The sequence below is a fragment of the Gobio gobio genome (genome assembly GCF_949357685.1).
Source record: "Gobio gobio genome assembly, chromosome: 8".
Classification (NCBI taxonomy): Eukaryota; Metazoa; Chordata; class Actinopteri; order Cypriniformes; family Gobionidae; genus Gobio; species Gobio gobio.
In genome coordinates, this window is record NC_137114.1 from 3,453,236 (window position 1) to 3,477,238 (window position 24,003).

Consider the following 24,003-nt stretch of genomic DNA (forward strand, 5'->3'; position numbering starts at 1 on the left):
AAAGTTAGGAGCCTGTAGGAGCGGTCCACCACACAGAGCAGCCTTTATCTGGGTAAAAGCCTGCTGGCACCGCTCCGTCCACTGAACTGTATCTGGTACCTCCTTTTTAGTTAGATCAGTCAGCGGGCTAGCGAGGTCCGAATAATAAGGCACAAACCTCCTGTAATATCCCGCTAGCCCCAGGAACTGTCTAACCTCCTTTTTGGTCTTGGGTCTCGGACAGGTCGCAACAGCTGCGGTCTTATCAATTTGGGGACGCACCTGCCCATGTCCCAAGTGAAAGCCCAGATATCTTATTTCCACCCGCCCAATCGCACACTTCTTTGGGTTGGCCGTGAGCCCCGCCCTTCTCAGCGTCTTCAGGACAGCTCGCAAGTGCTGCATATGACGCTGCCAGTCCGCACTATAGATGATGATATCATCTAGATAGGCAGCGACATATGCAGCATGCGGTCGGAGAATTCTGTCCATCAGACGCTGGAAGGTCGCAGGAGCCCCGAACAAGCCGAAAGGAAGGGTGATAAATTGGTGTAATCCAAACGGCGTGGTGAAAGCTGTTTTTTCTTTGGATATGGGAGACAAGGGGATCTGCCAATATCCCTTTGTTAAGTCCAGTGTCGAATAAAAACGAGCAGTACCCAGCCGATCAAGCAACTCGTCAACCCTTGGCATTGGATAAACATCGAATTTTGACACCGCGTTTACCTTACGGTAGTCCACACAGAACCGGACCGAGCCGTCAGGTTTAGGGACTAAAACGATTGGGCTCGCCCAGTCACTGTTGGACTCTTCTATTACCCCCATGTCTAGCATAGCTTCCAATTCTGCCTGAACGACTTTTTTCTTGTGTTCAGGCAAGCGATAAGGCTGGCTGCGAACAACCACGCCCGGCTCCGTCTCAACGTGGTGCTGAATGAGGTCGGTCCGGCCGGGTAGAACACGTCAGCAAACTCTGCTTGTAACCGACTTACGTCAGTGAGCTGCGAGGGTGAGAGGTGGTCTCCTCCCGAGGCCAGAGCAATAGATTGAGGCTTTTGGAGCGCCTCCGGCCCGAGATCCTCCCCTCCACTCACTACCTTCGCAAGCATAACTGACTCCGCCTCAGACCATTTTTTGAGGAGGTTGAGGTGGTAGATTTGACGTGCCCCGTCCCTATCTGACCGCACAACCTCATAGTTGAGCTCGCCCACTCGCCGTGTGACCTCAAAGGGCCCTTGCCACTTTGCGAGTAATTTAGAACTCGAAGTAGGGAGTAATACAAGGACTTTATCTCCCGGTGAATATTGACGCAGTCTAGTGCCTCTGTTGTAGAGCTGTCGTTGTTTGTCCTGAGCCTGTAACAAATTCTCCATTGACAGCCACCCCAAAGTGTGGAGTTTTGTTCTCAGGTCCAGGACATACTGAATTTCATTTTTGCTCGCGGAAGGCCCGTCCTCCCAAGCCTCCATAAGGACATCCAGCACCCCCCGAGGCTGGCATCCATAGAGAAGCTCGAAGGGGGAAAACCCCGTGGAGGCTTGCGGGACCTCGCGAACAGCGAACAACAGAGGCTCTAACCACCTATCCCAATTTTTGGCGTCCTCGTGAACGAACTTACGAATCATGGATTTCAACGTGCGATTAAACCGTTCCACCAGACCATCTGTTTGTGGTTGATAGACGCTGGTGCGAACCGATTTAATGCCCAATAATTCATACAGTTCGCGAATCGTCCGTGACATGAACGCCGTGCCCTGATCGGTGAGAATCTCTTTCGGGATTCCCACCCGGGAGATTAATGAAAACATTGCGCTCGCCACACTTTTCGCCGAAATAGTGCGGAGCGGAACTGCCTCCGGGTATCGCGTTGCATAGTCCACCAGAACCAATGCAAAGCGATGCCCACGTGCTGACCCTTCTAATGGCCCGATGAGGTCCATGCCAATTCGTTCGAAGGGGACCTGCATCAAAGGGAGCGGGCACAATGGTGCTTTTGGGGTGGCCGGTGGATTCACCAACTGACATTCACGACAAGACGCACACCACCTGCGTACATTCTCGTGAATGCCCGGCCAGAAGAACCGGGCCATTAGACGGTTAAGTGTAGCCGCTTGTCCTAAATGCCCAGCCATTGGATTTGCGTGAGCCGCCTGGAAAAGCATTTCCCGGCGGCTTTTAGGCACTAACAACTGGGTTGTATCTTGTTTTGTCTGGGCGTCTTGGGTCACCCGATACAACCTATCTTTTATAACAGAAAAATAAGGATAAGAGAGCGGCTGGTCAGGGTGGAGGAGGTGGCTGTCGATGGAACGGACCTGACTAAACGCATGTTTAAGCGACTCATCCTGGGACTGCTCCAGGGGAAAATCGTTGCGGTCTGTGAGCGTGGGTAGCTCCAGACCGCTCTGTTCCCCCGGAAGAGCACCCAGAGGTCCCGAATCCACCTCTCCCAACTGAGCAACCATCTCTTTCCTTTTTTTACACTTTCCCCAAGAGGCATCCACACACAAGTGCCCCAATAGTTTATTAAATGCTGGCCAATTGGTACCCAAAATTAGTGGATGCCGGAGGTGCGGGTTAACTGCAACCTCCACACTATGCGTTTTACCCCGAAATTGAATATCCACGGGCAACAACGGATAGTTCACCACTTCCCCGTGCACACACCGTACCTTAACCATGCGGCCATTAACCAACGCCTTAGGTTGAATCAAACTTTTGATGGATAAAACAAATTCTTTTGAAGGCTTGATTGTGTTTGTGGGGTGCACTGTAACATGAGTTCATGCTTCGTTTAAAAAAAATTGCCTTATTTTTCCTATATTTGACCTTTATTCTACACTGCTCTGTCCCTCCTTGTAAAACGGTCTGATGCTTTCCGGGTTGTATGAAGCCAGTCCCTCAAAAATACGTGATGGGCTCTGATTGGTTAGCTGGCCCAGTGTGTTGTGATTCGCTAACCGCAGTGCACGTTTGTCGGAAACGTCACGCCCCTTACCTTTACCGGTAGACTGTGCTTTGGCAGTAACATTATTAGAAACAATGTTTTCAATAAAACCATACCAATCTGAGCCCGAATCAGACCCAGAACATTTTAGTGAAGATGATCGAGCAGAACCTGTTCATTCCTCAAGAGTAAAGACTGCGGATCTATAGTGATCGCTACTGAATGGCACTGTTACTTTTGTATTTTTAGAACGATTATAGCCAAATATCTGTCGCAAGAACTAACCCAAAACGACACTAAACACTGGCTTTACTAGTAAGTTAGCCAAATCACACACAGAACCATGTTTAGCAAACCTGTAGATAAATAATACATAAAAGCTCTAATCAAAGAATCATTTACACTAATGCCAAGTTCACTGTTGAGATTTTAACGTTAGTGTTTGTAACGTTAGGTGTTCGTCGGATAACGTTAAGAATGAATGAGCATTTAACAGACTGGTTTGCAGAACAGCGCTGTCATCTGTTTACTTCCTTGCTACAACCTATTACAGAAAAACATATCGATGAAATATAAATCAGACTTACAGGTTGTGGCTCGTAAACAGCTCCTGTTTGTAAATCCAGCTTTCAGGACAAGCCGTTGTGTGATTCCTGAATTGAACTCGCAAACATTGTGGAAGTTTTCCTCCGTGAATTGTGCAGCGCGCGCGTCGTGCATCCACGCACTGGCAGTGTTTTTTTCACGCAGCTGACGTTGTGCAAATCCGGCATTGAACTCGCGAAGATGGTGTAAGTTTTCCTCCGTGAGATGTGCTGCAGGGAGCACCGCGCGCGCCTGTTCCCCGCTGTCTCATACACGCACGTGCATATAACATGCTGTATGTTAAACACACTGTCTCATACACACATGTGCATATAACATGCTGTATGTTAAACGCTCTGCAACGCACCCCCGTCCCTATGAAGGCTGAACAGAGCAAGTACCCCAGACCTGCAATCCGGATGAAAATAACAGCGTTTCCTTGGCATCGCGGCAACACCACTCCAGCCTAACTATACCACAACAGCGCCGCGATACAAAATGGCCTCACCCCCCCCCCCCCCTTATTTAATATTCTCAGAGGAGGGGTTTATGTAAATATTGAGCCTGGTGATGTCACCAACCCTGGAGGAATGTGTGTAGTCGCCTGCTGGCCGTTTGCTGTAGTCCTTAGAAATTGATTTCTTTAAAAGCAAATATCTCCCTTTGCTTTAAACTTTGAAAGTTGTAACTTTGCAGATGTTGTTTATGCTCAAGCAGCAACATTACACGCTAGCTAAAGTTAGAATAGTGAAATCGTGGTTTACCACCCCTTTAATATTTCCCTTGCATTCCTTAACTTCTTCCGCATTGAACTGCACGGCTTTAGTTAGGCTAGCTATCATGCAGTCTAGTTTGCTCTCAAAGTTGCACAAGTTGCTCACACTCGCACTCACACTGGTGAATTGTGACACGTTCCCTTAGCGTACACCTAACTAAGAAACATCTTGTACATTCAAAGAATATTTAGAAATAATGTTTCCATAACTTAATTGGAACATTATCAAGACATTCTTAATACGCATTTTGTTGGCTGGGATATGTGCTGAAATATACTGTAAATTACTTGGAATTAAAGTATCTGCTAAACGCATAAATGTACTATTAATGTAATGTTTCCATATACAGCGAAACGAGGAAGAGGAAGAGATCCTCATCTCCAGGGCCCAGCTTTGTGTCTCTGAAGAGCAATCAATCCATGGATCCTCCTCATCCTACATTGAGTGATGGAGCAGTGACCTCTGACCCCAGGTGAGACACTGTCCTGTACTGGAGACAATAGACAGACTCACACAACAGCAAGAGATCATTTGAATTAATGATATCATGTTAATAACAGTGTAAAGATGTATATTAATTATTATTATTATTATTATTATTATTATTATTATTATTATTATATCTCAGTATCTTAAGGAGGATGAAGAGATCCTCATCTCCAGGGCCCAGCTGTGTGTCTCTGAAGAGCAATCAATCCATGGATCCTCCTCATCCTACATTGAGTGATGGAGCAGTGACCTCTGACCCCAGGTGAGACACTGTCCTGTACTGGAGACAATACCTGCATCCCAGTTAAATATATAAGGTTTCAGAAAAGTAGAGAAGGGAGGAGTTCCCGCAGTGTCAGCTGACGCAATGTCTCTTTCCCGCCTCTCAGGGAACCGAGGTTATGATAGTAACTGGAGACGTTCTGCTTAATATTTTTATAATTAATATTACTACTGTAGTACTCTATATACTGTAGGGTAGTTTAATGTACAACAGTGCATGATATTGTAAAAGACCATGTTTTTGTAGTGTTGCTGTTAGGGTTGGCACCTTCAGTGTGGCAAAATAAGGGACGCCCATTTCTAATTTCCAAATTCTGTCATCATTTACTCTCCCTCATGATGTTCCAAACCAAATGAGTTTCTTTGTTCTGCTGAACACAAAGAAGATATTTTGAAGAAGGTTTGTACCCAGGCTGCTTTGGGGGCACCATTGACTTCCAAAGTAGGAATGACTCTTCCAACATAAAGAAATGTATACATGTTTGGAACAACTTGAGGGTAAGTAAATATAATGACAGAATTTACATTTTTGTGTGAACTGGCACTTTAAGTAGTCATTCTGAACCAGTAATCACTTTTTTGACAATTCTGAAATTCAAAATTTTTTAAATTATGACTGTAGTATTATGTAATTATTTGTCCCATTTTTATCTAAATATATTTTTTAAATGTCATAAACTTTATATGGCAGGATTATTTATTATGTATGATTAATATAGCCTAGCTAAATTATAAATTAATAATAACATTAATTAAGCTATAACAAGGTTATTATAGTTTTGCAATTTAAATTAGTTTTTATTTTATTATCGTTTTCAATTTTGCAACAAATTTCAGTTTAGTTTTACAAATTATTTTGCTAGTTTTAGTTTGGTTTTTATTTTGTAAACACATTTCTAATTAGTTTTTATATATTTCATTTCAGTTTTAGTTTTAGTAATTATAGTTTAGCAGAGTTACCAGAACAAAGTGTAGAGACCAAATCAAGATTTTTAATTTCAGCAAAGTTTAATGTTTGCACCAATTAGAGTTCTTAAGCAGACATCTTAATAATAAAAATAAAATAACGGAATACAGATTGTTTTGTTTAATGCCATGTCAGCATCTAAGGCAATATTCATGGCAAAACTTAATTACAAAAATACAAATATCATATAAATACAATAAAACCAAGCAAACAAACTCAACATGTCATATACAAGATTTTTTTTAATCAACTTATGATAAAAAAAAATCCAAAACCTTTTCATGCATAATCTTACTAGATAAGTCCTTAAAGTGGGGTGGCCGGTGGATTCACCAACTGACATTCACGACAAGACGCACACCACCTGCGTACATTCTCGTGAATGCCCGGCCAGAAGAACCGGGCCATTAGACGGTTAAGTGTAGCCGCTTGTCCTAAATGCCCGGCCATTGGATTTGCGTGAGCCGCCTGGAAAAGCATTTCCCGGCGGCTTTTAGGCACTAACAACTGGGTTGTATCTTGTTTTGTCTGGGCGTCTTGGGTCACCCGATACAACCTATCTTTTATAACAGAAAAATAAGGATAAGAGAGCGGCTGGTCAGGGTGGAGGAGGTGGCCGTCGATGGAACGGGACTGCTCCAGGGGAAAATCGTTGCGGTCTGTGAGGGTGGGAAGCTCCAGACCGCTCTGATCCCCCGGAAGAGCACCCAGAGGTCCCGAATCCACCTCTCCCAACTGAGCAACCGTCTCTTTCCTTTTTTTACACTTTCCCCAAGAGGCATCCACACACAAGTGCCCCAATAGTTTATTAAATGCTGGCCAATTGGTACCCAAAATTAGTGGATGCCTGAGGTGCGGGTTAACTGCAACCTCCACACTATGCGTTTTACCCCGAAATTGAATATCCACGGGCAACAACGGATAGTTCACCACTTCCCCGTGCACACACCGTACCTTAACCATGCGGCCATTAACCAACGCCTTACGTTGAATCAAACTTTGATGGATGGAGGTCTGGTTACAACCTGAATCCACCAAAGCTTGATAAGTACCCTCCTTGATACTCACGGGTATCTGGTACAGGCCAGCTTGATCGGGGGCAGCTTGTGGCGCATCGGGGACCCGGATCAATGTCCCCACCTCCATCACCGGACAACGATCGATAAAATGCTCTGGGTCCCCACAACGCCAACAAGCCGGCCCAGACTTTCCCCAAATGCGGATGGCAAATGGCAGCGGATCCCCAAATTGGCGCGGAGAGAGCGCCGATGCGGATGTGGTGGGGAACGGGTCGCTGGTCGCTCCCCCTCCCCTAGCTGCTGGTCTGGGGGCTGCCGGAACCTCTGCGGGCAGCCCTGTCCTCCACCTCGGTGCTGGCCTGGGCAGGAGCCCGCTGCGAGACCTAGGAAGAGGAACAGGTTTGGAGAGAGCAGGGGGGGGGGAGGAGAAGAGAGAGAGAGAGAGAGAGAGAGAGAAGCCGAAGGAAGGGGCTCTCCGACCCCGTGGCACGCCACCATCTGGTCCTCCACCAACTGGATGACCTGGGTCAGCGACGTCGGGCGGTGGCACTGGACCCACTGCGCGGTCTTCCTCGGGAGCCGCGCGACGAATTGTTCCAGCACCACCCGGTCGATGACTCCCTCGACGTCGCCTCCGTCGGCCATCAGCCACTTGCGGCAGGAGTTCCGGAGCTGTTGCGCGAACGCAAAGGGCCGGCCGGACTCGTCGAGTGCCAGGGTCCGGAAGCGTTGGCGATGTTGTTCGGGGGTCCGGCCGACCCGCTGAAGGATGGCACGCTTCAGGTCCTTGTAGACCAGGAGGTTCTGGACTGGCAGTTGGTGTGCGGCTATCTGCGCCTCTCCGGACAACAACGGCAGTAGCCGCATTGACCAGTCCGTCTGGGGCCATCCCCGGACCTCGGCTGACCTCTCAAAAAGGTCGATAAAGGCCTCTGGGTCATCGTGAGGACCCATCTTGCTGAGAGGCACGGCGGCGTTGAGTCTGCAGTGGGGGTGGGGATTGCCCGAACCTCCCGGTCCATCCAGCACCGGAACAGCTCGCGGTCTTCATGCTGGGCGCGAAGGAGAGCCTCGAAGCGTTTCTCTTGCTCCTCCCTCACGGCCAGCAGGTCTTGATGGTGTTCCTGATGAAGACCGGCGAGCGATTGGACGATGTCCACAAGTGGCGTTCTTGGCGGAGTTTGCATGGCGGCGGCGAACTTCTTCCTTCCCGGGTTTCGGCACCAGTGTAACGCGGTTCGTTGTACTCTTGGATGGGAAGGAAGAAGACAGGGTTGGCGAGACTAGGACTTGCGGTTTTTATTTACAACACTCAAAACAAAGGACGCACGTGGGCGTTTCAACTTCTCAATAAACTCTCAGGAACAATTCTCTGTCAGACGGCTTGTCTCTTCACTCATAACTTCTCAGGATCACTTTCTCCTTCTGGTAGGTACTGCAGCAAGTCCCAGTCCAACTCTCTCTCTCATCTCTCTCCCGGCAGCCGCTTATATGCGGTCTCTCCACGCCGATTACTGCAATCAGAGACAGGTGTTCGTCATTTGCACTTGACCTACTTACCGACCGCTCGGCTCCGCCCTCTCTCTCCCGCTACAGACCTCGCGGGACCACGCCCACCCCGCCACACTATCTATGGTCTCATTATTTTTTGTTTTAATTATTATTTATTTTATCTTTGTACAATATTCTTTATTTTTTAACAGACCTGAATTAAATTTCCAGTAGCCTTTATTTTTTTTCCCCTTGTTCTATCAACTGAATTCAATTTAATTTCTACAATACAATGATCTGTTAAAGGGGCTTTGGAAATCAAAATGTCTAAGGCAAATTCTCTAAGCGATTAATCAACAAGCCAGTCAATCCTAGATTTACAGGTGTTATTAGGTTTAAACCAGGAGTATTGTTTTACTCCTGAATTTAGGGGTTGGGGGGGCAGTAAGAACTTAGTTCAAAGCTTATTTACGTTATTTACATCTTTTCTTTCCGATAAACCTTTCAGTTTCAGACACCATCGCATCTTGTTTCTCTCCTGTTCCCTGATTCTCTCTTTAAACTCTTTATTTTCTTTGCACAGATGTTCATTGCACTTTTCCAGCTCGTTAAAGGGGTGGTAAAACACATTCTTTTGAAGGCTTGATTGTGTTTGTGGGGTGCACTGTAACATGAGTTCATGCTTCGTTTAAAAAAAATTGCCTTATTTTTCCTATATTTGACCTTTATTCTACACTGCTCTGTCCCTCCTTGTAAAACGGTCTGATGCTTTCCGGGTTGTATGAAGCCAGTCCCTCAAAAATACGCGATGGGCTCTGATTGGTTAGCTGGCCCAGTGTGTTGTGATTCGCTAACCGCAGTGCACGTTTGTCGGAAACGTCACGCCCCTTACCTTTACCGGTAGACTGTGCTTTGGCAGTAACATTATTAGAAACAATGTTTTCAATAAAACCATACCAATCTGAGCCCGAATCAGACCCAGAACATTTTAGTGAAGATGATCGAGCAGAACCTGTTCATTCCTCAAGAGTAAAGACTGCGGATCTATAGTGATCGCTACTGAATGGCACTGTTACTTTTGTATTTTTAGAACGATTATAGCCAAATATCTGTCGCAAGAACTAACCCAAAACGACACTAAGCACTGGCTTTACTAGTAAGTTAGCCAAATCACACACAGAACCATGTTTAGCAAACCTGTAGATAAATAATACATAAAAGCTCTAATCAAAGAATCATTTACACTAATGCCAAGTTCACTGTTGAGATTTTAACGTTAGTGTTTGTAACGTTAGGTGTTCGTCGGATAACGTTAAGAATGAATGAGCATTTAACAGACTGGTTTGCAGAACAGCGCTGTCATCTGTTTACTTCCTTGCTACAACCTATTACAGGAAAACACATCGATGAAATATAAATCAGACTTACAGGTTGTGGCTCGTAAACAGCTCCTGTTTGTAAATCCAGCTTTCAGGACAAGCCGTTGTGTGATTCCTGAATTGAACTCGCGAACATTGTGGAAGTTTTCCTCCGTGAATTGTGCAGCGCGCGCGTCGTGCATCCACGCACTGGCAGTGTTTTTTTCACGCAGCTGACGTTGTGCAAATCCAGCATTGAACGGGCGAAGATGGTGTAAGTTTTCCTCCGTGAGATGTGCTGCAGAGAGCACCGCGCGCGCCTGTTCCCCTCTGTCTCATACACACGTGCATATAACATGCTGTATGTTAAACACACTGTCTCATACACACATGTGCATATAACATGCTGTATGTTAAACACACCTTCTCATACACACGTGTGCATATAACATGCTGTATGTTAAACACACTTTCTCATACACACGTGTGCATATAACATGCTGTATGTTAAACACACTGTCTCATACACGCACGTGCATATAACATGCTGTATGTTAAACACACTGTCTCATACACACACGTGCATATAACATGCTGTATGTTAAACACACTTTCTCATACACACGTGCATATAACATGCTGTATGTTAAACACACTTTCTCATACACACGTGTGCATATAACATGCTGTATGTTAAACACACTGTCTCATACACACGTGTGCATATAACATGCTGTATGTTAAACACACTGTCTCATACACACACGTGCATATAACATGCTGTATGTTAAACACACTGTCTCATACACACGTGCATATAACATGCTGTATGTTGAACACACTGTCTCATACACACACGTGCATATAACATGCTGTATGTTAAACACACTGTCTCATACACACACGTGCATTTAACATGCTGTATGTTTAACACACTGTCTCATACACACGTGCATATAACATGCTGTATGTTAAACACACTGTCTCATACACACGTGTGCATATAACATGCTGTATGTTAAACACACTGTCTCATACACACGTGTGCATATAACATGCTGTATGTTAAACACACTGTCTCATACACGCACGTGCATATAACATGCTGTATGTTAAACACACTGTCTCATACACACATGTGCATATAACATGCTGTATGTTAAACGCTCTGCAACGCACCCCCGTCCCTATGAAGGCTGAACAGAGCAAGTACCCCAGACCTGCAATCCGGATGAATATAGCAGCGTTTCCTTGGCATCGCGGCAACACCACTCCAGCCTAGCCTAACTATACCACAACAGCGCCGCGATACAAAATGGCCTCACCCCCCCCCCCCTTATTTAATATTCTCAGAGGAGGGGTTTATGTAAATATTGAGCCTGGTGATGTCACCAACCCTGGAGGAATGTGTGTAGTCGCCTGCTGGCCGTTTGCTGTAGTCCTTAGAAATTGATTTCTTTAAAAGCAAATATCTCCCTTTGCTTTAAACTTTGAAAGTTGTAACTTTGCAGATGTTGTTTATGCTCAAGCAGCAACATTACACGCTAGCTAAAGTTAGAATAGTGAAATCGTGGTTTACCACCCCTTTAATATTTCCCTTGCATTCCTTAACTTCTTCCGCATTGAACTGCACGGCTTTAGTTAGGCTAGCTATCATGCAGTCTAGTTTGCTCTCAAAGTTGCACAAGTTGCTCACACTCGCACTCACACTGGTGAATTGTGACACGTTCCCTTAGCGTACACCTAACTAAGAAACATCTTGTACATTCAAAGAATATTTAGAAATAATGTTTCCATAACTTAATTGGAACATTATCAAGACATTCTTAATACGCATTTTGTTGGCTGGGATATGTGCTGAAATATACTGTAAATTACTTGGAATTAAAGTATCTGCTAAACGCATAAATGTACTATTAATGTAATGTTTCCATATACAGCGAAACGAGGAAGAGGAAGAGATCCTCATCTCCAGGGCCCAGCTTTGTGTCTCTGAAGAGCAATCAATCCATGGATCCTCCTCATCCTACATTGAGTGATGGAGCAGTGACCTCTGACCCCAGGTGAGACACTGTCCTGTACTGGAGACAATAGACAGACTCACACAACAGCAAGAGATCATTTGAATTAATGATATCATGTTAACAGTGTAAAGATGTATATTAATTATTATTATTATTATTATTATTATTATTATTATTATTATTATTATTATTATTATTATTATTATATCTCAGTATCTTAAGGAGGATGAGGAGTTCCATGGATCCTCCTCATCCTACATTGAGTGATGGAGCAGTGACCTCTGACCCCAGGTGAGACACTGTCCTGTACTGGAGACAATACCTGCATCCCAGTTAAATATATAAGGTTTCAGAAAAGTAGAGAAGGGAGGAGTTCCCGCAGTGTCAGCTGACGCAATGTCTCTTTCCCGCCTCTCAGGGAACCGAGGTTATGATAGTAACCGGAGACGTTCTGCTTAATATTTTTATAATTAATATTACTACTGTAGTACTCTATATACTGTAGGGTAGTTTAATGTACAACAGTGCATGATATTGTAAAAGACCATGTTTTTGTAGTGTTGCTGTTAGGGTTGGCACCTTCAGTGTGGCAAAATAAGGGACGCCCATGTCTAATTTCCAAATTCTGTCATCATTTACTCTCCCTCATGATGTTCCAAACCAAATGAGTTTCTTTGTTCTGCTGAACACAAAGAAGATATTTTGAAGAAGGTTTGTACCCAGGCTGCTTTGGGGGCACCATTGACTTCCAAAGTAGGAATGACTCTTCCAACATAAAGAAATGTATACATGTTTGGAACAACTTGAGGGTAAGTAAATATAATGACAGAATTTACATTTTTGTGTGAACTGGCACTTTAAGTAGTCATTCTGAACCAGTAATCACTTTTTTGACAATTCTGAAATGCAAATTTTTTTTAATTATGACTATAGTATTATGTAATTATTTGTCCCATTTTTATCTAAATATATTTTTTAAATGTCATAAACTTTATATGGCAGGATTATTTATTATGTATGATTAATATAGCCTAGCTAAATTATAAATTAATAATAACATTAATTAAGCTATAACAAGGTTATTATAGTTTTGCAATTTAAATTAGTTTTTATTTTATTATCGTTTTCAATTTTGCAACAAATTTCAGTTTAGTTTTACAAATTATTTTGCTAGTTTTAGTTTGGTTTTTATTTTGTAAACACATTTCTAATTAGTTTTTATATATTTCATTTCAGTTTTAGTTTTAGTAATTATAGTTTAGCAGAGTTACCAGAACAAAGTGTAGAGACCAAATCAAGATTTTTAATTTCAGCAAAGTTTAATGTTTGCACCAATTAGAGTTCTTAAGCAGACATCTTAATAATAAAAATAAAATAACGGAATACAGATTGTTTTGTTTAATGCCATGTCAGCATCTAAGGCAATATTCATGGCAAAACTTAATTACAAAAATACAAATATCATATAAATACAATAAAACCAAGCAAACAAACTCAACATGTCATTTACAAGATTTTTTTTAATCAACTTATGATAAAAAAAAATCCAAAACCTTTTCATGCATAATCTTACTAGATAAGTCCTTAAAGTGAAATAACTTAATAAAAGAGCATTCTTGTTTTAACCCAGGACAGTCCAACAAAACATGTTTAACGGAGAGGGGAATCTTACAAAACATGTTTAACGGAGAGGGGAATCTTACAAAACATGCATAAAGTTGGGTCTTTACCTTTAAGAGTCAAACTATGAGCTATACGACAAACAATGGTCTGAGATTGAACAAAGAACCAAATAAATGCAATAAATGTGTGTGTGTGTGTGTGTGTGTGTGTGTGTGTGTGTGAGTGTGTGTGTGTGTGTGTGTGTGTGTGTGTGTGTGTGTATCAGTGTCTGTGTGTCCTGGTATTCCCTACTTTGTGTGGAAATGTCTCCACACGGATGATAATATTATTAGTAGTAAATGATTTGTAAAAACAATGATAACACCTTTGAGCTTGTCATGCGAACATGAAATCTCAAACACACAGTAGCACTTGCTACTATAGTTGCTGTTGCACCTGCGTCTCTCGTCGCGTATGTAACAGCTTTCTAAAAGCAGTGAGTTTAAGTTCAACTTGCGTCTCATTACCTTGTGTCATTTCCCATTTCACTGCCACAAACGTATTCTTTGTGAACAGCCGTTGAACAGGACTAGCGATGTGTGTTCACTGCACGCGTTGCGTCTCAGGACAGCGGTTAGTTTCCTCAGCCACTTCACGCGCTGTAGCTCCACAGACACACCCTCAACCGCTACAGGTCAGATTCTCCGCCACAGTAAAGAGAGCTTATTAAATACGAAAACGAATATTTATATTTGCTAACTATTATTTTATTTCAGTTAGTTTTTCAGTAAGAGTTGTTAGTTTCATTTAGTTTTTCATTTATTATGATTTTTTTTTTTTTTTTTTTTTCAGTTTACGAAAATGTTTTTTGACCAATAGTTTTAGTCTTAGTTTCAGTTTTCGTTTACGAAAATAACCTTGGGCTATAATCTATGAACTAACCTGTCTAAAAATATACAATGATTCTGTCTGCCAAGCTCTGATAAAGTATGGAATATTATATTAATATATATTATCCATTAAAAAAGCAATAGGCCTATAGCCTACCTTTAGTTTGGAAGCGCGGATGTGTCTGTCAGCGCTGCTGATTTAAGTCAGTCAGTCTGAGACACTGAAGTGCTTCTCTGTAAAGTGTGCAGTTGGCCTGAGGTTCATCATGAGTTACTGGACAGACCCATTGATACCTTTTTTTATTCAACTCTATATCTGGAGATCCTCTTGTGTTCAAACGGTGGAAGTGAGCTCGACATGTTTTAAAAAAAACACGCAAGTTTCCAGCGCATGTTCTTGAGACTCCGCCGCTATGGCAACAAAGCCGCTAAAACGCAATCATGTGCAAATGAGCTTCTCTACTACTTATTGGGAAATTCATTTCTTTTGTTTTTTATAGAGTTTTTTATATATCGTATCGGAGATATGTTCATACGCTGTAAATAATAGAAAGTATTCGTTTGTAAGCGAGTGTTAAGAAGAAAATCAAGGATTATGAATTCAATTCGACGGAGCTCCAAACACAAACAACACGCTCACAACCTGCGCATGCGCCGTGTCCTCATGCCTTGATGAGCCTCTGGTTAAAGTACTTCTGCAGCCTTGTTAGGTTTCCATTGTCATGGTAAGGTTTAATGAGCCAACTCAACCACAGGTAAGCAGGATCACCCAGTATCAGTGTAAGAGGGGCTCTGGAACATCCGAGTAAGCTCCAGTCTCTTGTAAATGGGTCCAACGTATTAATGTAGGCGTATACGTAAATCTCACAACAGTAAGCGTGCAACTGTTCCAGTTATGTTTTTCGTCACCTTAAAAATATAAAAACACAGGCTAGTGTTAAAATAAAATAGAACTCTGCAACTTTGGCTGACTATGGATCATAATTGAATTCCAAAATACTGACTATAAAGGAAATGCATAAGACTTATGGCTGGGAAAAGCTCTCCACATTCTGTGAGATCAAATATGAGTTCTGCAAAACACATGCATCATGTACGCTGCCTGGCCATCCTTTAGAGTGATATACGTGAAAATGATAATCAATGATGCATTCATTCTGCTGTAAACCAGCTGTAAAACAAAATAGTGTCATTCAGCTGAATTCATTTCAGTGTTGATTCAGTTCAATAACTGTAAAGTGAATCAATTATGGAATAAGCTCAATTCAGCTATAAAGCATCTCTGGAGAAACAGTGGTGTCAGTTATGTTCTCATTCAATAGTGATAAGCACTGTTCATTAGACAACATACAGTACAGCAAAGGGCATATAATAATGCTGTTCATACTTGACAACATGCAGCGGATAACAAATTCTAGAGTAACCTTTTATGTCATATTGATGAATGGTTCCTATCTTACCTGCCTGGATGATCAACAACTGCTTGTAGTAGGATGAACTTGAACAATGTTGAACCAAGAAAGTCTTTATTTAAAACATTCATATTTTATTATATTTTCAGACAATTTTCAAACAAACAAAAAAAGTTTACAACAACGTTGATCACAACCTACATGTCATTGCTACATGTAGCTGTGTGGTTTCGCAATACAATCAAGGGTGGAGTAGATCGCAAATATAGTGGAAGGTTTCTCTTCGCATCCGAAAGTTGCAGAACCATTTATTCTCTGTAAAGCATTTCCCCTTCCACAGCTTTCCTTTGTAAAGTTTCCATTACGGCATTGTAACGTAGTGATCCAGTGAAGGCAAGTTGAAGTGAGAACTCAAGTGCAGATTATTTACATACATTAAAAGATACAAAACAGGCGATGACTTGAGCTAGACTTGACTTGAGCACAGACTTGACTTGAGACAGACACTCACCAACCGTGATTACAGGAAAAAAGGCAAACATGACGGTTTAAATACACAAAGACTAATGACTAAACACGACACACCTGTGAACAATCAGGACAATGAACCAATGACAGAACTGAACTGACAACACATGACTAAAACAACCAATAACAACAGGCTTGTTCGACTTCACCCAGCGATGCACAGACCGATCGGCGGCTGACTTGAAGCAGTGCATGCCGGTTAGAAATTGTGTCCGACTTAAGGCAGCGCCGACGCCACGTGACGTATGGCAACAAAGTGCCGCCATAGTGATTCGAGAGCAGCCGGCGATTACAGCCGGTGCAGTTTCTCCAGAGCAGCTGCTCGAGGCTGCAGGGGCTCTGATGACGACACAGCCGTTCCACGATTGGCCAGATTCACCGCATGACAGCGATCACGTGTGTTTCGTGTTTATTCCAAAACCTTCAGCTCCACTAATGCGCACAAATCTTAAAACGTTTTTTTAACAGTAAAACCTCCTTTCATGTAGTTGCGATGTTATATTGTAATTTTTATCAAAATATAACTGATTAAAAATGTAGACCCCACTTCATTGATAGTGTAGGCTTATATGTTGAACTTTATTCTTGTACAAACATATGCTGTATTAAGCAGTGCATAAAGTATTACATGACAATAATGTCTCTGAAACATCTGTGTATTGCCAAATATTGCATTTATTTCACTTCAGCTGATAAAGTGTGCAAACACAGCGCGAGCGTCACCGCGGGAAGCAGAAAGTGTCCGACTTCACGTCTCCGTTTGCAGCTCCTCCCCGCCTGCACGCGGCTACTCTCGCCGATCAGTTGCATCCAGCCGCAGCCGATGTCCAACACACCTAATATAACACATGGGGACGATGGAATCACATGACATGATCACATGACAAACAGGAAAATGACAAAACCAGGAACCATGAGAGTGAACATGACAAAATAACATGAACATGAAACAGAACCAACACACTAGACATTACAGGCATCTATCACCTTATTACTATTTGTAACCTCCTCATTCTCCTCATTTTGCAAGATTTGTAAAATCTCCGGTGACTGAAATGTTTTTTAAAAGAGACCTGCCTCCACTTTGCACTGGGTCCATCTTCTGCAGATTTTTTTATTGCGTGGGAAAGAGAGATCCGATCGGTTATCCAGATACAGAAGCCACTTGATGTTAACAAGTGTAAAAGCACCATGTCCTGATTGACTGATGATCTGATCTGCTTAATCGGATCACGGTGATCGCATGTTAATCCATGTGTAAACGCTGCCTGTGACATATTCCAGAAAATACATTATAGTTTAATTTAAATATGTGGTATATAACAGGAGTCTGTTAAACTGACACTTCTCTCTTAAATGTGTTGCTGATCCTTGCATGTTTTATTCATGAACATGTTTTCATTTTGTTTTTTGTTACCAGAGATAACCAGATAGTCAGAGATGATCAGACTGGAGACCAGGAATATCCTGATCCAGTAGATGATGTCCTTCAGAGAGTCAAAGACCTGCACAAAACCAGCATGAAGAACAAGTACGAGAGATTATTTGAGGGACTGAAACTCCAGGAGAATGAAGCCCTCCTGAACAGGATCTACACACAGCTCTACATCATAGAGGGAGAGAGAGGAGGAGTGAATAAAGAACATGAGGTTTTACAGATGGAGAAAACCGCCAGAACACAGTACTCACAAGACACTCCAATCGACTGCAATGCCATCTTTAGAGCCTCGTCTGTACCAGGACGTGAGGAGAAAATAAGAAACACCAAAATCAAGACTGTTCTTACTAAAGGCATCGCTGGAATCGGAAAATCCGTCTCTGTGCAGAAGTTCATTCTGGACTGGGCCGAGGGAAGAGCCAATCAGGATGTAGATTTCATGTTTGTGCTTCCATTTCGAGAGCTGAACTTGATCCGAGATCATCAGTACAGTCTTCACAGACTTCTGCTGGACTTTCATCCTGAACTTCAACATCTGGACCCAAAAATTTATGAGCAGTGTAAAGCTGTGTTCATCTTTGATGGTCTGGATGAAAGCAGAATCACACTGAGGTTTTCAGACGCTCAGGAAGTTTCTGATGTTACTGAGACTTCATCAGCGGATGTGTTGATGCCAAAGGAAGTTTCTGATGTGACTGAGACTTCTTCAGTGGATGTGTTGATGTCAAAGCTCATGAAAGGAGAGATGCTTCCCTCGGCTTTCATCTGGATCACCTCCAGACCAGCAGCAGCCAATCAGATCCCCTCCAAATACATCAACCGTCTGACAGAGATTCAGGGATTCAATGAGCCTCAGAAGGAGGAATATTTCAGGAAGAGAATCAGGGACGAGCATCAAGCCAGCAGAATCATCTCACACATCAGAAGAGCAAGAAGCCTCCACATCATGTGCCACATACCCGTCTTCTGCTGGATCTCATCCACTGTGCTTCAAAAGCTCCTGGAAGAAGATCTGAGTGCAGAAATCCCTCAAACTCTGACTGAAATGTACATCCACTTCCTGCTGATTCAGATCAACGTGAGGAATCAGAAGTATGAAGAGAGAGATCCAGAGAAACTCCGTCCACTGCCGTCCAACAGAGAAGTGATTGTGAAACTTGCTGAAGTGGCTTTCAAACAGCTGATGAAGGGCAATGTGATGTTCTATGAGGAGGACCTGAGAGAGAGCGGCATAGACGTCACTGACGCCGCAGTGCATTCTGGGATCTGCACTGAGATCTTTAAGGAGGAATCTGTGATTCATCAGAGGAAAGTCTACAGTTTCATTCATCTGAGCATTCAGGAGTTTCTCGCTGCTTTCTATGTGCTTTACTGCTATTTAATAGATAACAAGGAACAACTGCATGAATTCAGATTTTACAGATCTGATGAAGACTCAGAAGTAGATAAAGTGTCTCTGTATGATCTACTAACATCAGCAGTAGATAAAGCCCTCAAGAGTGAGAATGGGCGGCTGGATCTGTTCCTGCGGTTCCTGCTGGGCGTCTCTCTGGAGTCCAATCAGAAACTCTTACAGGATCTACTGACACACACACAGAACAGCTCAGAGGACATCAGGAGAATCACACAGTACATTCAACAGAGGATCAAAGATGAGGATAAACTCTCAGCTGGTCAATCCATCAATCTGTTCCTCTGTCTGCTGGAAGTGAAAGATCAGACTCTGTCCAGAGAGATTCAGGAGTTTGTGAAATCAGACAAACACTCAGAGAAGAAACTCTCTCCTGATCACTGCTCAACAATCGCCTACATCCTTCAGTTCTCAGAGGAGCCGCTGGATAAGCTGAACCCCATGAAATACAACACATCAGATGAGGGGAGAAGAAGACTGATACCAGCTGTGATCAACTGCAGAAAAGCTCTGTGAGTGTCTAATTATTAACTAAAGTTTTAACTTAATAATGAATCTGGCACCTTTAAAATAAATGTTTTCTAAATGAGAGATTTTTTCCTAAATAACAGGCCAGAATCCTAAAGGGGTCACGACACACCTTTTTAATTCAGTAGATAGTCGACCAAAAAGCCTGATACTGCCGCAGGTAAACACAACCCAGTCACATGTGACATTGTTGGTGAAATTACCAGCAGGTGGCTTTTTCACTTGTGGCATTTTCACTTGTGATTTAAGATAAAATAATGATATAAATTACTGGTAATATTAATAGCAATAATAATATATCATTGGCCCTTTATATACCAAATATATGCAAATGTTGTGACCAGTCACAGCTAGTCCAGCACAGCACTTGTAGCAAGGATTTTCACAATAGATAAAGAATAGTAAGTGATTAGTATTATTGAGTCAAATTTTGGCGAAAAAGATCAGATCATTTCACCAGCTTTTAACAGTCCAGGTAAAAGCCTGTGAAAGTGATTTTGTGAGTCTTTGGGATGGTACCACCATTGGCGTAGATTACGCGGGGGACGGGAGGGACATGTCCCCCGCACTTTTAATAAACCGTACAGTCGTCCCCCGCGCTTTACCGAGTCTCGCCGGTCCAAGTCGATCCACTCCGTGGGGGATTCGAACCGGCGTCTAGTCGCACCGCTCTTAATGGCCTATGTCTGTTATACGGGCAAGTTTGTTTAGAAGCCAATGTGAATAAGTCTAGATTTAAATTCAAAAACACAAAATAAAATATACATGACCTGTCATTTTATTCGTATCCAAAAACAAGGCGATCTGAACACCATGGAGTGCTAACACTCTCGTGCAACTCTAATTCATACTCGAAGCCGGAGGGCGCCCTCTCACAGAAAGTCCAAAACGGATTCGTAGAAGTAATCACGTTCCAAAGGCATTCACAGCGCTGAACCAGCAGCTGAATAAAAATACTCACGACTGATGAAACTCGACGACAAACATGATTTCGACAATATATGGTTCATGTGTGTTTTTCAAGCCATCTCAAGTTATTTATTGACAATAAAGTATATGAATAATGCAGTGCTAACTGACATTTTTTTTAATGTTTAGTATCTTCTGCTCACCAAGGCTGCATTTATTATATAAAACAGCTGTTTACTAGGGTTGGGCATCGTTTTGATTTGAACGATTCTGATTCCGATTCCGATTCTTAGTTTCGATTACGGTTCTTTTCGATTCTCGATTCCGATTCTTTGAGGGGTGGAGTCACAACATGTCACAGGCTCATTTCACAGAGGAAAATTGTATTTTGATTCAATAATGAGTTTTAGTTTTGGGACTTTCTCCGCTGGCATTTTCACTTGCTTTGCTGCAAAAGTGAATGGAGTTCCACACCGAGTCCCGGTTTAACAATAGCATTAACAGCAGTCATTAGGACTGCTACTAGCGTGGGCAATTTGCGTATAGCTACATTTATCTATGAGGGGAAAAAATAATTTCAGTAACGTTGTTGTTCACCACAATTCGCAATTTGGTCAAGGGGTTTACACTACAATCACTTACCTGATTATGATGAGGTGGGATAATGTTAGTTCACCCTGAAATGAAAATAAAGCCATCTTTTACTCACCCAGCTGTTGTTTAAATGCGCGTGTTCCAGTGTGTGCGCACTCCAAGCCGCAGTTGCCTCGTGCAATATTGTCATGACAACCGGTACACAATATTCACTTAAGGAGGTTATATTATTAGTATTATTTCTTATCATATACGTTATAGAAAAGACGAGAATCGCGTTTTTTTCTATTGAGCTTGATTTCTCAAAATGGTGTGTGTGTGTGTGTGTGTGTGTGTGTGTGTGTGTGTGTGTGTGTGTGTGTGTGTGTGTGTGTGTGTGCTTATCGTGGGTGCAATGACAACAGTGCGAGTTATTATAGTAGGCATGAGCGCCGGCGGCTGCTGACAGCTCATAGTGTAACTTACACAGAGGAGCACGCTCAGAATAACGGCCGAGCTCAGTGTTTTGACTGAATAATACGGTTTCTTTCTCGCAAAACCTATAGTGTGCCCCCTGAACACTTTCCATATGGCGCGCGTCTCCCTGTATCGTTGCGTGATACATTTGTTTACTTTTTGTAATGTTTTAGCTGATCGCCATTCACTGCCATAATAGGAAGGAGCGCGTGCAGGAACAGTATTTTAAATGTCATAGGACATAGGGCACTGGGACAACATCAGGGTAAGTAAAAGAAGGCTTTATTTTCATTTCAGGGTGAACTATCCCGTTAATAACGTTGGTTAGCGCAGGGTTGCCCGAGGGACAGACCTGCGCAGCATTTCAAACACGCTACACTCGTTAATTTATAGCTACACCACATATTTGTAGTGCATCCTCCCGTGCAAGAAATAAGTTTGTCATGTGTTGCACTGTGCCGACCCAGGTTTTTTTTTTTTTAGTGAAATAAAGCCACACTTTTGAGCGCCACTTACCGTGCTCCATGGCTGCAACAGAACAAACGGGCGCGGCAAGCACTTCCGAAAACTTGCGCGTTTGGAACCGATGATCGGAATCGAAAACAAAATTTCTAAACGATTCCAATGGCATCGTTATTTTTTAAACGGTTCCAAGTTGGAACCGGTTCTCGATGCCCAACCCTACTGTTTACTATGTTAATATATAGTAAACGTGTAATTTATTCCTGTGATCAAAGCTGAATTTTCAGCATCATTACACCAGTCTTCGGTGTCATATCGATTATAATATGAGGATTTGCTGCTCAAGAAACATTTATGATTATTATCAATGTTGAAAACAATTGTGCTGCTTAAAAATGTTGTGGAAACCATGATGCATTTTATTTTATAGGATTCTTTGATGAATAGAAAGTTAAATGAACAGCATTTATTTGCATTAAATAAAGCACTTATTAAAGGGGCTATATGCAACTTTTTCCCCAAAATAAACGTAACAATAGCCTTTTTATTTTACCATTTATGACTCAAATATCTCCTGATGAGCATACACCTTGTCCGCTCACAGTGGGTGCACGGATAAGCCTGTATCCTATTTTTCCTATTTTCTGTCGGGTCAGATTTTTCCTGCGCTGTCTGCGGATGTGACGTCACCACTGCTGCGAGAGCGAGCAGAAAATAAGAGCAGTTCTGTTTTTTGGCCACAGGTGTCAGTCGTAAATTTCAGAAAAACGCATATAGCCCCTTTAAATAAAAATCTTTATTTATATTATAAATGTCACTTGTGATCAATTTAATGCATGTTTAATGAATAAAAGTATTAATTTCTCTCTTTTTTAATCTTACCACAAAAGTTTGAATAGTATCATGGTTTCCACAAAAATGAAGCAGCACAACTGTTTTCATCATTGATAATAATCATAAATGTTTCTTGAGCAGCAAATCAGCATATTAGAATGATTTCTGAAGGATCATGTGACACTGAAGACTGGAGTAATGATGATAAATTCAGCTTTGATCACAGGAATAAATTACTTAATTTCTTTTTACTATATATTCACATAGATAACAGCTGTTTTACATTGGCATAATATTTCACTGTATTACTTTTTTACTGCATTTTATCAAATAAATGCAGCCTTGGTGAGCAGAAGTCTTCTTTCAAAAACATTGAACAATTGTAATTTTTATAAAACTTTTCTAAACTGCCTTGTTCAGTGATATTTTTTTAACATTGCATAAAATCCATGGGTACTTAATGCACTATTGTTTGTAGTGCATAAACCAATCATAAAATTGGCATAAAATATAGGGAAATATTATACATATTAGTGGTTATTGTTCAGCAGTGTATTTGATATCTTACTGAATTAAAAGCAAGAGATCAATTAAATCTGTCAATTAGACAGAGGTCAGAAAAAAAACATTTCTGTCCCCCTCACTTCTGAAAAGAGGGCTACGCCCCTGGGTACCACAATGCACCAGTTCACTTGCAGACTGCAAGTTTCTGGATGGCACGAAGGTCTGAAGTAAAGAGTTTCTAATTCTAATTATTGGACCAAAAACCTCAGCACGTAGTAACCTAGAATACTGTCTAACACTTGATGGCTGCTCTATCAAGTCCTCGTCAGCGAGGAACCTGGGTGTGCTCTTTGATACCAATCTTTAGTTTGAAAGCCACGTTTCTAGCATCTGTAAAACTGCATTCTACCATCTTAAAAATATATATAAATTATGGCACATGCTCTTAATGCAAAATGCTAAACAGTTAGCTCATGCGTTCATGACCTTAAGGTTAGATTATTGTAATGCTCTACTGG

The 24,003-nt window shown here is 42.1% G+C and overlaps 1 protein-coding gene across 2 annotated transcripts in view; it reads left to right on the top strand.

Annotated features, from left to right (window-relative positions):
• Positions 1-24,003, top strand: part of LOC307130996 (protein NLRC3-like) — a 95,346-nt gene that overhangs the window by 18,803 nt on the left and 52,540 nt on the right. The window contains exons 2-6 of one of the 2 annotated variants that reach the window (XM_079824359.1): positions 4,637-4,759; positions 4,916-5,038; positions 11,834-11,956; positions 12,131-12,208; positions 17,770-19,710. In XM_079824359.1, coding sequence (XP_079680485.1) covers positions 4,707-4,759; positions 4,916-5,038; positions 11,834-11,956; positions 12,131-12,208; positions 17,770-19,710 — 2,318 coding nt within the window. In that variant the 5' untranslated portion in view covers positions 4,637-4,706. The remainder of the gene's footprint in view (positions 1-4,636; positions 4,760-4,915; positions 5,039-11,833; positions 11,957-12,130; positions 12,209-17,769; positions 19,711-24,003) is intronic. The other variant, XM_079824360.1, reaches the window with a different exon arrangement.